The 18,038-nt window shown below is 32.9% G+C and overlaps 2 protein-coding genes across 3 annotated transcripts in view; one reads left to right on the top strand and one right to left on the bottom strand.

Annotated features, from left to right (window-relative positions):
- LOC136028401 (uncharacterized) overlaps window positions 1–12,959 on the top strand; it is a 31,881-nt gene extending 18,922 nt beyond the window's left edge. Inside the window, exons 3-5 of the mRNA XM_065706222.1 lie at window positions 33–233; window positions 1,632–1,751; window positions 8,169–12,959. Coding sequence (XP_065562294.1) covers window positions 33–233; window positions 1,632–1,751; window positions 8,169–8,243 — 396 coding nt within the window. The 3' untranslated portion in view covers window positions 8,244–12,959. The remainder of the gene's footprint in view (window positions 1–32; window positions 234–1,631; window positions 1,752–8,168) is intronic.
- Window positions 12,960–17,676: 4,717 nt separating this feature from the next.
- Window positions 17,677–18,038, bottom strand: part of LOC136028399 (Y+L amino acid transporter 2-like) — a 61,538-nt gene continuing 61,176 nt past the window's right edge. For both annotated transcript variants that reach the window (XM_065706217.1, XM_065706216.1), the window contains exon 9: window positions 17,677–17,830. In XM_065706217.1, the coding sequence (XP_065562289.1) occupies window positions 17,748–17,830 (83 nt within the window). In that variant the 3' untranslated portion in view covers window positions 17,677–17,747. The remainder of the gene's footprint in view (window positions 17,831–18,038) is intronic.

Raw genomic sequence — 18,038 nt, 5'->3', positions numbered from 1 at the left:
GCCGCTTTTCATACTCAAATATTATATTTCAGGCAATATCCATCATTGTTGTTGGAATTCTGGGTAACTACATATGGACCACAGCCAGTTCAAGATATACTGCCTACCAAGTTTTTGTCACTGAATTATATCTCCTTCTCATTGCCACAACTGCCTTGATAGCGACTTTCTGTCTAACACTATCCTGTCTCGTATCCATAGCAACTGGGACAATAATTGCCAAGACTATTTTTGTGAGTATTCCATTTAGTCATTAGTTCCCTTCAATGTTTCCAGATGGATTGCATTTGCCTGATTCGACTGCTTTTGAATCGAATACGTATCGAATTTTTACATCATCTTTAAATCCCTAAAATGTTTCACGTTATGCGCATTTTTGCTATAAGAAAATTGTGATTTTTTTTTTCTTTTTTTATTTTAAGCCTGCATCATATTTATTAGAAAAGATTTTATTATGACAAAAAAAAACAAAAAAAAACAACATCAACATCAAACATCAAATACAAGGCTCTGGCTCGGGAATGCAGGAATGAGATTAAATTACGCATGTATTCCCTTAGTATCTGGTAATAATGGTTGCCTTTGGAGATTATTACTGTTGTGGCTGAATAGGTTGTGTCCTCATGGAGGATTTTGTGTTAATAGAGGCTGAGTTTGGCCAAAAGAAGAGAAGGCTGAGTTTGGCCAAAATGGTAATATTCCGTTAATAATAGACATAAAAATTTTGAAATTCCAATAAACATACCAGAGGAAAAAGAAGAATACAGACATTTAATTTTTAATTTAAAGTTGAATTACTTAATTTTAATTGATTAATTAATTTTATTATTCACTAATTTAATTTATTTATGCAATTGATGTTTTTAATTTATGAATTTATTATACTGATTAATTCTTAATTAATTATTTAATTGATTAATTTAAAATTAATTTTGAATTAGATTTTAAATATATAAGCTGTATATCTGGGATGAATTCAACTTTTCTTTCTTGCCAAAATGAAAGAGGAAATAGTTATGTCTAATTGTAAGTTTTTGATACAGTCCCTTGATTCAGATAATATTGTCTAATTATCAGGCATATACACAGAAGAGGTACTACTTTCAAGTTCATTTAATAATTTGTATTGATTTATACTCGCAGTTAGGGCCGCCAATAGAAAATTAGCAATAGCCCAAAATTCATTGGTGAAAAATGCCAAGCTTTGAATAAAAAAGTTTAAGATGTTGAATAACAATAATGTATGTTCGAAATATACTTTTAAGAATAATTTTTCGCTTGATTTCGAACTCAAGACTGAATTGTCGTGATCACGAGAAAATCCCCATTTATAGAAGTCCTACTCCCAGCGGATAAAAGGCTAAGACGAACACATATACAAGATTTTAATCTGGATTGCGTGGGCACGACTTCAAAAAAATCACTCAAATTGCCAAAATATATTGAAACCGCAGTTCGAGTTGCATTGAAACTGCAATGGAATTCGGGCTGCGTGGGTACGACTTCAAAAGCAACACTCAAAATTGGTAAATTGCATTGAAACACATAATAGGACCAAATATACTGTGTAGTGTTTCTTTAAGTTACAAGTCATTATGGTCCCACAGCTGACAGGGAATTTTAATTTCTAGGAGGTCATTTATCACTTCACCATCACCCTTTTATACACTGCTGGTGGGCTCGCCTACATAGTTCTTATTAACGATAACAAAGGGACAGTTTATAACAAAGACACGAAGATGGCAGCAGCTGTAAGTAAAATGATTTAGTTGTCTTTTTTAGTCTCAAAACCTATTTACCACGAATTTTCGTTAATTATTTGCTATTATTTATTTATTAGTAAGTGTTAGCTGATATTTATTTGTTAGTTATTTTTTCTTAAATATACGTTTATCATTTGTTATCTTAAAAAGAAATAACAAAAACAAATTAAAGCATTTTATATCCTAAGAAAAAGGACGTATCTGTCTCTTTTTTCCCTGCCTCTTGTAAAAATAAAACTTTTTCGGCTTTTTGACGTTCTTGGTGATGTTTTAGAAAAAAACTTTGGAAAGTACAACACAAATTTGCTTCTGATAAGGGCAGCCCCTAGCCCCCACCCTGTATACGGCAGAAGTGAGCCTATTTGTATATTTACACAAAATTTGTATTTGTAATACGTATTTGTATGGTGAACCTAGCACTAAAAGTTTTTTAGAAATAAACAGAAATCTAAATTTAAGTCTTAACAAACAATTTTTTGAACTAAGAAAATGAAGATGCGTTTAAATTAAATGCATGCCATTAATTAGTAGTAATCACGAAGTGCAATAAAACCTTTCCGTGTTCTTTTAATATAAAAAAAACAGTTAGTTTTTGCAGAATTAAATGTTTTAGCGTAATTAAACCTGTTGGACATGTAGCAACTGTTGCCCCTAAAGGTCATATCTGACAGCTTCTTCATATTTTTGAGTTAAGCGCCAAAAGGCGTTTCCTAACTTGTCCTCAAAGAGAGATTAGCTTGGCATCTAAGAGGGATGAATTTGTGATTGAACACGTGTTATCCTGATGATGCTTCTACTGAGGATAGCTATCAAATTGGCAATTATTTTAGAAGCGTTAACTCGATATACAAGACCTTTAGGATTAACACTGATGGTATGGTGAAAATGGTATCAAGCTCGTATCCTATTGTCACAATGACTGAAATCAAATCTCACTAGGAATAGCTCTGAGAATCCCAAAGAAAGTTCGAAGCCTCGAAAATCCGAAAGAATTTTTTCGAAGATTCGTCTGTTACATAAATGTTACAAGAAAGATTTGCTTTGTAAAAAAAATAGATAGGGAGAAAAGTAATAAGAGTATAATTATATATTGAGCAGAATAAACATTTTAATAACTTTAGTACATTATGCCTTACGCCGGTCAAAAAAATATATAAAATTATCTGAGCTGGAATAAAAATGTTAGTATATAAATTTGTATTATTTCAAATATCAAATAAATCGATGATTTATTTTCTAAATAACAGATGTGATTACTTTGAACTGATTTTCTCCCACCCAATCTTTTTTACTAGGAAATTTTGTATCATATCTGATGAGCCTAGTAACTTTCAAATGCTTCTCAGAACTTGCTCTGAATTTTGATTTCGGGCGGCCAAAACCAAACTCCTCAAAAGTCAAAATTGAATCTTGGTTAGAAATATTTTTCCTTCTGCTGAAACATAAGTTATTTTTGTTTGTGGGTGATAAGAAACCTCGGCAAAGTATTTAGATTTTATTATTACCGAAGAAAATACATTATTTTTTTTTAATTAGTTAAAAATTTGTTGCATTAAACCACGTTTTTCTTATGATTTTTGTTTCAATGTTTTGTTTCAATACCCGAAATATCCTGGTTGCAGCAGCAGCTGCAACCTAGTTAAGACTGAACCACAGCCTATAGTAACCAAGAGTTAAAAAACCTTCGAAAATGGTGTCATATCAAAATGAGAAGTATGCCATTCAGCATAGTCAAAAACTTTTTACAGGCAAATTACAATCCCCCACCTTGAACATCAAGGAAAATTACTTTTTTGCATGGGTAGCACTGCAAAATGGGTAGCACTGCTAAATGGGTAGCACGGATCTGTCTCCCGTTGTTGTTTCTCAGAGCTAGCGGGCTACCAGAACGTCATAGAGCAACATTTAATGGCTTATTCAAAAGCTACTTGCCATATGTACGTTTTATAAGTTCCGTCATCTGCAATTGCCATATGGCACTACAAATGGCACTTTTTGGGGCCACTTCTCAAGGGGTGGAACTAGCGGGCTACCAGAACGTCATAGAGCGATATTTAATGGCTTATTCAAAAGCTACTTGCCATATGTACGTGCTTTTTTATAAATTCCGTCATCTGCAATTGCCAAATGGCACTTTTTGGGCCACTACTCAAGGGGTGGAACTAGCGGGCTACCAGAACATCGTATACCATTTTTAATAGCTCTCATGTACGTTCTTTCTATAAATTCTACCCTCTGGATGTTCCAAATATCACTAGAAACGACACTTTTGGTGTCATGTCTGAAAGGAAAATAGTTATTTTACTTTAAAAAATAGTTACTTCAAGGACGCCAAGGAAATCGATGAACGATGAAAATCGTAGTAATTATTTCTTAATAACTATTTCTTAATTATTTCTAAAATTATTTCTTATATTATTTATAAAATAAATATTTATAAAATAATTATTTATAAAATAAAATTATTTCTTAGTGCGCAATTGATTATTAGAAGAGTGCATATTCTCTAGCCTGCTCTGCATGGCATTAAACTTATTTAAAACGTTAAACCATAACCAATGTTGGTTCCAATGTTGGGATAATAAGCAACCCTTATGATATCAGTAACTTTCAGTGTTATTAACATTATCTTAAAAGCTTATTATAGCTGGTTTGACCAGTTATAATACCGATATAGAGTAATATACAAATTTAAACTATAAGAAAAATGCGCTTATTACTCAAAATGCGTATTACTACGCGTATTAAAACCAGTAATTGAACGCGTAAGAAACATTAAAAACGCGTATTACTCAAAACAAAGAACGTGTAAATCATAATATAAACTCTGGAAATCCGGTTATTCTCTCTATACCACAAAGAATTTCAGTCTATAGCACAAATTCTAAAGCAAGCCTATAGTGCCAATACTTTCAACATGGTTTCACTGTAAAATTGTCTACAAAATTATCTTGAAATGTTCCTAAAATGCTTTATTCTAATAGCGTAAAAAGTTCCTTAAATCGTTTACTTTTACTGTATTAAAACTCCCATATTGTTTTGTGTTTTCAGTAAAGCGCTAGTTTTTTTTTATAATCTTACAAACATAGGGAAATATCACCAGTTGGTTTATCTGTTAAGTTTTATTTATATATGTTAGATAGACCGTGAAGTAACAATTTTTGTTCGTTTTAAATTCAAATTTCACTCTTTATTTCATTAAAAAAAACTTTTTTTTAAAATAGATTTGTAACAAACACTGAAGATTAAACAGAAAATTTCACAGACCAAACCTGGCAAAACATAAAGAAATAAGTTGATAAGTAATGGTGAATTTAACTTCTTTTTTTTTAACAGAAAATTTAGCATCATTCGCCATGCAGCCTAGTAACTTTGAGATGTGGCTGCTCAAGACTAGTTTCTGATTTTGATTTTAGGTGCCGAAAATCATACCAAAACAGAGTAAAAATTAAATCCAGTTTGAACTTTTTTTCTGCTGTTTCGTAGTTCGTTTCTTCTGGAGAATGACCCCTCCCCCAAAGTATTTGGTTATTGCGCTATTATTACCCCCAAGTTATTACGCTTCTTGCTTTTTCTTTTTTTCTTTTTCCTCTACCTGGACTGTATTTACGGATCAAACACGGCAAAATACACAAATAAGTGAAATAATAATTAAAATTCTTACTATGTTTCAGAAATTTGTATTCTTTATGCCATGAGCATATTCTTTACCGTATATGTCAATGATATCATCTACCTAAGACTGACTTCTGGGTATATTTCAAAAATCTTTTTCTTTTTCTGATGATCACATAATCTTGGCCTAGAATTCAATCCAAAATCTTGAGAAATTGTTGTTTTAGATTGCCCAGATGAATAATCGTCAAAGGTTTCATCCCTTTGTACCTTCGTGGTTAAGACCATTGATGATATATCGTGCTTAGACCTCTGTATCAGCACCTCTGCTCGCCACAGTCAGAGTCTTCTGTTCGCTCACATTTCTTAGCGTGTACTTACCTCCTATGCTTCAATTGTTTCCAAGAAACATTGTTTCAGCTGCCTTTACCCCACCAGTCTTTGCGACGCGCTACAATATATTTTTTATGTTATGCTTTTCTGGAAAATTAAGCGTCGGATGATTGCCACCAACTACGCCTTGGATTTCCGACCGAAAGTATCCAATCAAAGATGCCTACGCAACGTATATCATTGGTCAGCAAGCGAAATAATATTTTTTTTTTTTTGGAAGATTTCCACTAAAGCTGATAAGGCAAAAGTCCTTTCAATCTTCTTTCGTCTCCCATAATATTTGCTCCACATACCTCAATGGACACGCAACCAAAGATTGATTAAGAAATTAAGTATAAACAATCCAGAAATCACAGTTTTAAAACTAATTGAAAAACATAAAGGTAAAATTGTGAATCGTTCATCATTTAAAAATTGTATTCATTTATTTCTAAATATTCAAAATACTTTAGTTTTATTGTCTCGTGTTAGATTTTTATTAATTAATAATGTTGTTTTTTTGCTATTGTAAATGTTTTTTGTGTACATTATATTTTTTATGTTACGCCTTTCTGGAAAATTAAGCGTCGGATGACTGCCACCAACTATGCATTGGATTCCCGGCCGAAGGCATCGAATTAAAGATGCCTGTGCAACGTAGAACATTTAATGATCGGCGCAACCCATACCATTGGTCCGCATGCGCAATAATGTTGCTTTTTTCTAGAAAATTTCCAGTAAAACTGATAAAGCAAAAGTCCTTTCAATCTTCTTCCGTCTCCCATAATATCTGCTCCACACACCTCCATGGACACGCAACCCAAGATTGATTAACAAATTTAGTATAAACAATCCAGAAATAACAGTTTCAAAACTAGTTGAAAAACACAAGGGAAAAATTGTGGATCGTCCGTCATTTAAAATTTGCATTTGATTTATTTCTAAATATTCAAAATACTTTAGTTTTATTGTCTCGTGTTAGATTTTTATTAATTAATAATGTTGTTTTTTGCTATTGTAAATGTTTTTTGTGTACATTATATTTTTTTTGTTACGCCTTTCTGGAAAATTAAGCGTCGGATGACTGCCACCAACTATGCATTGGATTCCCGGCCGAAGGCATCGAATTAAAGATGCCTGTGCAACGTAGAACATTTAATGATCGGCGCAACCCATACCATTGGTCCGCATGCGCAATAATGTTGCTTTTTTCTAGAAGATTTCCAGTAAAACTGATAAAGCAAAAGTCCTTTCAATCTTCTTCCGTCTCCCATAATATCTGCTCCACACACCTCCATAGACACGCAACCCAAAATTGATTAACAAATTTAGTATAAACAATCCAGAAATAACAGTTTCAAAACTAGTTGAAGAACACAAGGGAAAAATTGTGGATCGTCCGTCATTTAAAATTTGCATTTGATTTATTTCTAAATATTGAAAATACTCTTGTTTTATTGTCTCGTGTTAGGCTTTCATTTGTTAATATTGTCGTTTTTTTTAAACTGTTTTTTTTTGCACTCCGTCCTTTCCTCTGTAAACTTTGTTTCCTTTTCATTGTTATTTATCAATTAATTTAGATAAATTAGATAATCTGCCACCAGAATCAGACAGGGAGTATTCTAGCAAAAGGTGCCGTGACTAAAAATTCTGTTCTTTAAACTGAATCAATATCTATTACTATAATTAACAGATCAATTTAATATGTGTTAATTAATTATCTAAGTAATATAATAATAACTCAATATTAACCTTAATTATATTTTAAATTTAACTTTAAATTTAAGTTCAACAAAATTAAAGTCTAATTAAGCTTAACATTAAATATTAATTTATATTTATTAAGTAGTAAAAATTGTGGATATTAATCTAAATAGGTTCGAGTTACTTGACGGAATTATTTTTCTCTTCTGAAATAGCATCTTCTAGTCCGTCTAGATTTTTCACCCAGCATTAATGAACCCGAATAGCTCAGTTAACTTGGTTGCAAAATTAGAGGTAGCGTTGTTTTCATAAATAAAGATATTTATATTTGTATAAATGTCGAAATAAATATTTGATATTTTTTTTGTTATTAGTTTCTTGTTAGTAGCACACCCTCCTAGCAACAATTTTGGTATCCTGCAATTTGTGCTCCGATGTACTCAAACTACTGATTACGTTTGTGATTGTTTTTTTTTTGTAATAAATTATTCCTGCTACTGCTAAAGGATAACTAGATTGGCTTGGGAAAAGAAGTCACAAAAATAAACCATTTGAGCTAAAGCACACTTCCTCAAACAGAAGTCACAAAATAGTCACAAAATTTACCACGTAACAAAAATAAACCTCACTTCTTCAAACAAAAGTATAGAGCACTGACCTTCCTTTTCTCTTTGCTTGTAACTTGCAACTTTACTAATATTGTAAATTTTTTAGGTTTTGGCACTTATCAATGGCCTACTCTATGCTTTAAGCACATTCTACGCCTGGAGGGCCTATAAGCGAGGTTAACCTCAAACAATGCCATCTAACAGAACAATTCTGCCATTTAAAGAATATCTAAGGAAGTCTAAACACTTACTTTCAAGTTTGAGATACTCTCTAAGAATAAATTATATTTTCTATTATCTTACTTTAGTGTGATTTGATACTATATTGTGAATTGTAGGAGTGATTTTCTTAGATCGCCTGCGCTAACTAGATATGATGACGGTGGAAATAGTCTAAATATCAAGTTTTTACGATCTTAGGGTCATATACTTCGTATAAGATCACCAAGATTATGATATTAGGGTCTATAAGAAGAACGAGAATATATTTGCTGTACATTTAAATATTTTTTATCTCAAAAGTGCTTAAACCGCTACCATGCAGTTACCTTTTTTTCTATATCTCATATTTTTTTGTCTATTCTATATTCTCTATTCTGTGTATTTTCCTTTTCTTATTATTTATTTTCTTTCTTCCTTTTCTTTACTATATCGTTGAAACTTTCTCATCTTTAAAGGGCACAAACGTAACCTTGACTTTCTTCAGTTATAAATTAACAATGTGGTTAAAAAAAATCCCCCCAAAATATGTGTTCTCAAACAAGTACAACTATATATATATATATATATATATATATATATATATATATATATATATATATATATATATATATATATATATATATATATATATATATATATATATATATATATATATATATATATATATATATTTTGTTAAAACTAGATTGTAAATTGTGGCATTGAAAATGAAATAGAAAATACAGGTGTTTTTAATAGTGTCTAGAGTCAACCAAATTCTGTAGCTAAGATCAGTTGAGGTGGCCCAAAAATCTTAGCTCGAAAGTTTCTAAAAAAAGATAATTGTCTTTAAATGTTGAACATCTAAAGTTAAATTGGAAAAAGAGGTAAAGAAAAATTAAGACATAGAGAAAGGTTTTAATAGATATGGGGACTTTAGATGGTACCTTGATATAGATTTAGAAGAGTTTGGTGAAAATACGAAATAATTCTTTAACATTTCAAGAGATGAGCGAGCACGTTAAGTTGTTTCTTTAAAATTGTTTTTCTTTATTGGCAAATCATATCGGAAAAATAGATAAAGTATAATCAAATTTTCAGATAATTTAATGAAACAGTAAATCCCATCAATAAATGATATTTTAAATATTAATTGAACTATGCTTCGATTAAAAATTTTGAATTTGCATAGAAATTTGTAATGTAGTGCCAGTAAATTGAAATACCAAACGCATTGCAAAATTGATTTCCTTTTGATTGGAAGTGAATCCCATTAGTAAATACTATTTAAATATAAATTGAACTATGATTTAATTGAAAATTTTGATTTATATAGAAATTTCAAATGTAGTAGCAGTAGATTGAAATACTAAACGCATTGCAAATAGATTTGTTTTGATTGGAAGTGAATCCCATCAATAAATGATATTTTAAATATAAATTGAACCATTCTTTGAGTAACACCTTTGATTTGCATAGAAATTCCAAATGTAGTACCAGTAGATTGAAATACCAAAGACAATTCAAAATAGATCTGTTTTGGGTTGGAAGTGAATATGTCTAATATGTGCTTTAATTATCTTTCAGGTTGTTTAAGTTTATAGTGACTTTGATATTTTGGAAAATTGTTGCTACTTTATTAGCGTAAAATAATACGAGATACTTCACAAAAACGTGTTATAATTAAATATTATGAATTAATAGGCTCCTGCTGTAAGCCTAACTGATTAGGAAATCTGAGGGATAATTTGACCAATAAAAATTTTCCCCCTTGTCCAAGTGGAGTCTTTCGAGGGGGATAACCTCCTAGAATTGTTGCCCTGTCTAGATTTTGATAGATACCCTATTTTTGGTATTTTCATTGAAAAATTTTTTTTTTGGCAATTCATTAAAAAACTTAAAAAAATATCCCCGTCCCCTAAATTTTGAATAAAACCTTTTCCTATCCTAATTTCGTGAATCATCAACATTACCTTTCCCTAGATTTTGAGAAATATCTTATTTAGCTATTTTCATTGAAAAAAAAAATAAATAAAAAATAAAATCACCAACTAGGTTTAAAAAATAAATCCCTGCTCCTAGGTTTAAAAAATAAACTCCCTCCACATTTTCTTGAACTGGTGCCCACGGTCGATTGTAAGTGATCATATGCATGGGCGTTCTCTCACGTAGGTTCAAAGTGTAAGTTGCATATTTTAATTGGCCTATTAGAGGCCATACACCTTATAAGCAACCTCAGCATATAGCATATATAACCTCATAAGCCTCATACAAGAATTGCAGAGATAGGATTTTGTCTAATTACCTCATCTAAAAGACACTGAAAACAGAATTTTCTCCCCTTTATTAGCCCCCTTATTTATCCATACCAATATCCATCCTATGAACGGGTATCTCTTTAATACTAAGACGAATAAGACACAAAATGATGTTCTACAAATTACTAACTGTATTCGCCTAACTCATGCTACTGCACTGAAATATGGTGTCCTTATTGCTAGACCAATTATGATAGGGCTGATGGTATATTTCGACCAATAATATTTGACACATGAAGGTCACTCAAAATATTGTTTCTTGTTGTGTATAGTATTTTAAGATTTTTTGTATAATTGGTGCATGCTTGATTTATATTCTTTTTTAAAGACTGAGCTTTTTTCTTTTGCTATTGTATATTTATGAGATTTTTAATTTGGTTAAGATATACTTACTGTCGTATAATGACCGTTTGTGGTAAATACCTAAGCAAGATGTGACAAACATTGAGTCAGGCAAGAACTGAACGTTTACGGAACGTATAGTTGCATACTATCATATAAATTTCGTCATATATTAATCCTTTAGGAGTAAAAAAAAACCCGAAGTGTGACAGAAAAGTAATTACACAATTTTTTAATGTAAAAACATCGATGTTATCTCCTTCGAACTAGGTCCCTTTGGGCAGCTACACACGAATGAAGATATCATTCCCACTATTCGTAGCAGCAATAGAAATCTTCAACCACTATTGTCTTCAGCATGTCTCTTACAGTTTTTTGGACGATTTCCAAAGTCCCGAAATGACTGCCAATCATTTTGGTCACTTCAAAAGGGAACTAGAATTTTAATTTCTGTTCGAATGACCACTCTCTCGATACTCTAAGATTAGTTTGATTACACTACCCCCGGGAAAAACAAACTAAAACAAATAAGCACAATCCGTGATCTTTCTTCTGGTAAAAAATACAAAATTCCACATTTGTGAAGAAGGGAGCTTGAACCCTTCAGGGCAGAGTTCTCTGATATGCTGAATCTGATGATGCAATTTTCATTCAAAATCCTCGACTTTTTGGTGTTATTTCCCCACTTTTTCAAAAATCAGGTAATTTTTATCAGGGTTGTAACTTTTGATGGTTAATACTAAACTTAATTAATCTTCTTGATTTGGAATCACAATAAGAAACCATTTCTTTTGATATATCTATTGATATAAAAATTCTGTTTTTTCTTAGAGTTCTGGTTACTATTGACCTATTCCGTAACGTACAACGGAAACAAAACTTCATTAATCCCAGTGTCACAAATCACATAGCTAACAGACGGAGTACAAACTCGAACTAAACTATGGAAGGGTACATGTGCTGTCTCACGAAAACAACACAGGGTTGACAGGTCGCTTGCATTATTCCGAATCTGATTACTTTTTTGTCACATCTCGTATAAGATGACTCTGATTATCATACAAATATTTATAAAATGCACATAAGCGATACTGAAACAACTTTTCTCTCCTTTGCGATGTGAATAATAAAATATTAACTACCCATTGAAGCACCCATCTATCTGAGGCCAACAAAGGGGTAAACATTTCGCATGAAGTTACGATTTCATTGAAACCCTTCCTTATAATACTACTGATTATTCGTTATAATCCTATTACCTAATAGACAAATTCCCATGCTTTAAAAGCCTTAAGCATAACTTTGTTTGACAAACAAATGTTTTTTAATAACAAAAAATATAATAAAAAACCAAATTTTAGGTTTTATATTTTCTGGAAAGAATTTGCATTGTGTAAGAACAACGTTTCAGCTACGGCAGCCAAATTGTGGTTATACTGCAGGATACGAAACCAGAGGCGCCATTTGGGGGGGGGAGGGGTCAGGGGTGGGCAAATGCCCACCCCAGATTTTCCAGGGGGGCCCAAGCTTCCACCACAAAGGGCCCTTTGCCGGCCATAAAAATCTACTATGTCCAACATAATCCATTCTGTCCAATTGATTTGAAATTACTGCACGCCTATTAACCAAAGAGCGTAATTACTTGACGACCCTTGGGGTAATTACCTATTTGCTATTAATTATTGTAAACTTTGAAAGTAGGTAAGATACATAATAAAAATCTCGAGTTCTGTCAAATGCCCATTTCCTAGATGATTACGCGACACGAAGTGAGTTGGGGGGGGGGGCAAGATGGAGTTTATGCCCACCCCAAGATTTCGTCCAAATGGCGCCTCTGTAGGAAACATCACATCTTTACTAGGTAGATGCCATCTTTGATTTTATGTCTTTGAAATTGTTCTGTGTGATTTGTGTTATTTAAAGTTCATTGTTTCGTGTTAACTTATTACTTTGCAAATTTGTGCCTTTATTCAAGCTTATGCTGATATGAGTCTCCTTTTCATTATCGTACAATCAATAAATAATTGTTTTTCTGACTTAGTCCAGTTTATTTAGCCAGTTATTGTGGTTAAGCTTTTGTGTGGAAAAGAGCTGAAGCTACTAGAGTGTATAAAATTTTTTTATTCTTTATTTACATTATTTTAGTCCTGATTATTACCATGCTAATTACTTTGAAGGGGCTTATTACACCTTCCCTTGAACGCATCAAGAGAAGGATTTTATGGCATTACCCCTAGTAGGAGACCATTTCATATGGCGACGGATCGCTGCGTGAAACTTGTTTCTAAGTATTCTTTTCGGCGTGTGCCCTGTTCAAAGCAGTCCTGTCGAGCTGTGCATTGGTGAATCGATCGCAAAGGCTTTTTTTTTATCTGGAACAAGTCTGGATGTCTTCTGGTGGTGAAAATTGATGTCTTCTGGATGTCTTCTTAGATCAAGGGAGATGCACGAGTTTGTAGAGCACCAGCATTGAACCTGTGTCAAAACAATCCTTGGATCAACCTCACTGTATTGTTGTATCGGATTAACGACGCTTCTTGACTACTAAGGTCCCTGCGTCGGCCCTGCAGTGCATTCCTGCAGCATGATTCGATCTCTGGGTCCCGTATTACCAAGCTAAGGTGAAACCCACTGCGCCACCACAGGACGGGATCAACTTCATTGGTTTGTCATCAGAGCTGCTTGAAATTGCTGCGCCAACTGCTCGGTTTTGGACACGATGAAGTAGAGCGATGGGGCTAGATGGAGCACCAGAAAAAAGAAGACATGTATATTCCATGACTGGTGTCATACATGACGTGAAAAGTGTCGAAACGAACCAGTCAGATGAAGAGGCTTCTGCATCTTAAGATGACTCCTAATTTCTGGGAGTGGGATAATATCACTTTGCTGAGTAATATAAAAGAATGTTTTAAAATATTTAAGACGTATATTTAATTTGCTTAACAACTCAATATATTAAAACATATTTTATAAGGAATATCATAACTCCAGGAAATTAGGGAATACGCCAGAACAAAACTTTTTTGTTGGGGGGGGGGGGGGGGTGGAGCAAGAGATATTTTTGTACGCCAGCCATTAGTATTTTTATTAGTATTAGCCATTAGTATTAGTCGGGAATGAAGCTTTGAATACATGGGGGCAGAGGAAGAGCGTCCGCAGCTGTATTGATATTAAGTCTTTTCAAAAATATCTACGAGGAAGAAAGCTCCCCTTTGCATTGATAGTTCCGACCATTGTAACTAATTTTCCTCTTTCCTGTGACTTCGATGGTCCCTTTATTGGCCTCCTATCGATGCTGCCTGATTGGCCCCTTTAGAGCTCACTATCTTAAGAGATTTCTGTTGAACATTGATAAGTCCTTCTGATCTATTTATATTCGTGATTAGCAGGGAAAAGATACTCTGAGTAGAGCTGTTACAGCTTCTCATAGAATGTGGCAACTGCATCACGGATGATATCAATGTTGCTATAAAGGCTAGCTCTTTCCAGAGTGCAATTTACAATAAATTACAAAAAAAGGAAATTGAAATAGATCAAGCTAAAAAGGGGTTATGTTATGCAAACATTTTTTCAAAATCGTGTAAAAACAGAAAAATGTATATCAGGGTTTTTGACTGTTATTATCCGAAAGCTTTCTGCTTCTCAAGGACGATTCCAAGGACATCCTATACTCGGCGAGATAGAATTGGTATTAACTACAGTTCATTTTCGAAATTTTTGTTTGGAAGACAAGGAGTTATTACAAATCACAAATTATTATCTTAAAAAGAAGGAAATTTTGAACAAAAGACTTCCAAGTGTGGGTAGAATAAGCTGTGTTGGCATAATGCAAACACAGCTACGCACGTTCCTCCTCCACTCCTATCCCTTCAAAACCGCACCCTTTACTCTCTCCCACGAGCAATATAATTTTTTTGGAATCGTAAGTTCTATTCTAGCAAAAATCAAGTAGAGAGCCAGGTAGTGATTTTAGTGATTACTATAATTTTGTGGTACAATCTCCTTGGCCCTGTTTTCCCCCAAAAAATTACCAATACTACTACTACTATAAACAACTGACTGCAACACTAGGTCACCTAAAGCCAACACATCGGTTCATGCTCCTTATCTACTCCAATCTATTTAAAGCATTATTCCCGATCCCCACCACTAACATCCAATTTCCTTTAAATCCTGCGTTATGACCTCTTCTCTCCATATTTGGGAACGACTTACTTTTCACTTGGCTGCCGATTGATAGGCTATAATGATGATAGGCTATAGAATAATAAAGAAATATAAATTATAATCTTTGGCAATCTTTCATCTTTATTCGAGAATCATGGCTTAGCCATCTTCAAATTTCCTTGTTTATAGCCCTAGAAAGCGGGATCAAATCACATTTTTCGTACAATTTATTGTTTGATACACGGTAACTAACTAAATAGAAGTTGAATTTAAATGTAATTAAACTATTTAATTAAAACTAGTTATTTAATTAATGTCTATTTATAAAAGGTAGGTTCAAACGTCACCTAAGGCCCGAGACACACTTTGCGATTTTCATCTAGCGTTTTCCTGCCATTGCTACTCTAGCGCGTATACACTGGGCGGTAAACATTTTGAAAAATAGGAAGATAAGTCTGCAAACCAAGATTAGAATACTGGAAGCTATAGTGATGAGAGTGGTCAAATATGGCTCTGAAGCATGGGCGCTCCAAAAAGCGGATGAAGATTTACTAGATGTTTTCCAGAGAACTTGCCTATGGATTGTTCTGGGTACCCTGCTGACTGAGTGTATTTCAAACAGTAGGTTGTACGAAAAATGTGGTTCAATCCCGCTTTCTAGGGCTATAATGAAAGAAAGGATGAGATTGCTAGGCCACGTTCTGCGGATGAAGAATGACAGACTGCCGAAGATTGTACTTTTCGGCTCACCGTCTAGGGCTAAACGGAAAGCAGGCTGTCCTCGCCTGATATAGGAGGATGTCATAAATAAATATTTAAAGGAAATGGGAACTTCCTGGGAGGGTGTAAAGAGGGAACCTTTGAATAGATTACGATGGAGGAGCGTGCGCAGCAGTGTTGGCCTCAGGCGGCTTGGTGCTGCAGAGAGTCATTAGTAGTAGTATTAGTTGCAAACATTCTACCGTTGTAACATCAGTTGATCTTAAAAATAGATCTTATAGATCATAAATAGATCTAAAACCATGTATCAAGAGTTTATTTCATTCATAGTACAATATATAACATGAATAGATAGCAACTTCTTGCATTAACGTCACTTCGTCGTTAATTGAAGAGGAAGCAAAGAAATATACTAATTTCGGTTCCTCCAATTAGTAACAGGAGAGAGTAAGTTGGAGCTTTATGTAGGCCTACTTTGTTTTCTGATTTAACAAACGGCGAAGAAAAGTATTTCAGGATATCAATCTCGGTATTTGACAAACTACACTACCTGCTGAAAAATCATACTCAATGAAAAATACTAAACTAGTTTCTTGATTGCCTTTTTGTATATCTATTGGGAATAATTGAAGAACCGACAAATTTACCCCCTCCCCTTACACATTGGAAAATAAATTGTGTACTCCTTCTCTGTGTTCGTATGAATTTAACAACACGTAGAGGCATGGGGGGTAGTTAAATTAAAAGCTATTCCGAAAACTAATAGGTACCATTTTTTTTAACGTAAATGAATTCAAATTGTTAAAATAATGTTTAGTTTAGGAAACATAAACAGGTTTAAAAATAATTTTTTATATTTATGATAAAAAGCCTTTGATTTTCTTAATCGAAGTCAGGGGCTAATTTGGGCCCACCAGATATATCAGATAAATCTAATGAACCGGAACCGGAAAGGTCAAGGAGATTTGCTTCCACTGTTGCATTGAAAAAAATAAGGTCAATAAATTATATGTAATTAGTTTATTGGGTATAAATTTTGTTGATTTTATTGATGTCTTTTAGTTTTACTGCTGATGATGGACACTGTATATGTGTCCGAAATATTCAGTTAAAATTCTACATTTGTTTCACTGTCGATTAAAGGCTTCATCCCTAGTTTGAACTGTTATATTTTCATAATTATCTATATTTTTTTTAAAACACCCTCTCCCTTTGCAAGAAAAGAAATTCATTTATGACTCCCAATTTAGTTTTTTATGGTGTACACTTTGAAAACACATTCTCTTCAGCAGTCGTTAGCGATAAAACACTAAATGTGTACATACCCATCAAGTTCCATAGGCCACCATCTCGGCATAGGCGTTAAAATAAAAGATAGTTTATTTTGCTGGTCGTCTATTGTAACGACAATGCACGGTTATATCGCTGCTTTTGACGTTTGTTTTACCAAACATTTTTTTTTTACCGTCCAACGTGTGCGTTGCAATGTTATTATATACACATTTAAGAAAAACTCGGAAAAAAAGCATGCTCTGTAAAACAAACGCTCGGTAATAAAAACCGCTGTATCTCTCGGGCCTAGCACTTTGAGTTAGCACAACTAAAATTGAGCTTGGGAAGATTTACCTTGTCCTTGATTTTGAGCTTTTGCATTAATTTTTTACATCTAGTTTAGTATAATTTAATTAAATATTTATTGTATTAGACATTAGGTATTCAGATAATTTAGGTGTTTAGATGATCAAATATTTAAATAAAATTAGATATTTGGACTATAAAATATAAAATTAATTATATTTTTACTTTGCTGTTATGACTAGATTGTTAGTTTCCCAATTCCAAACAAGAAGACTTCGCAATCAATATTGTATGAACTGTTTATATAAATCGTGATTACAAATAAATTAAGACTTGTTAGAATTTCAGCTCGTATATCAGCTTTGAGGAAGGAGTGGATCTTCTTTAGCTTGTACCGGCAATACTGCTAAACTGCATTGCGACCATTCAACAAACTTTCCTAAAAATAAAAATACAGTGAATATCCCCAAATAAAGGCAGTAAGATTATATTTAAAGTTTAGCTACATCAAAATTTATTTTTTACTTAGAAATTCTAAATTTTGACTTAAAAGGAGTTTACTATCAATTTATTATAATCTTAATTTTTCTTTAAAATAAAAGTTAGTTTGTTTTTGGGTTTTAAGGTTTAAGCTAGTAAAAGAGGAC

The sequence above is a fragment of the Artemia franciscana genome, chromosome 6, assembly GCF_032884065.1.
Source record: "Artemia franciscana chromosome 6, ASM3288406v1, whole genome shotgun sequence".
NCBI classification, from domain to species: domain Eukaryota; kingdom Metazoa; phylum Arthropoda; class Branchiopoda; order Anostraca; family Artemiidae; genus Artemia; species Artemia franciscana.
This window is presented reverse-complemented; position numbering and strand designations above follow the sequence as displayed.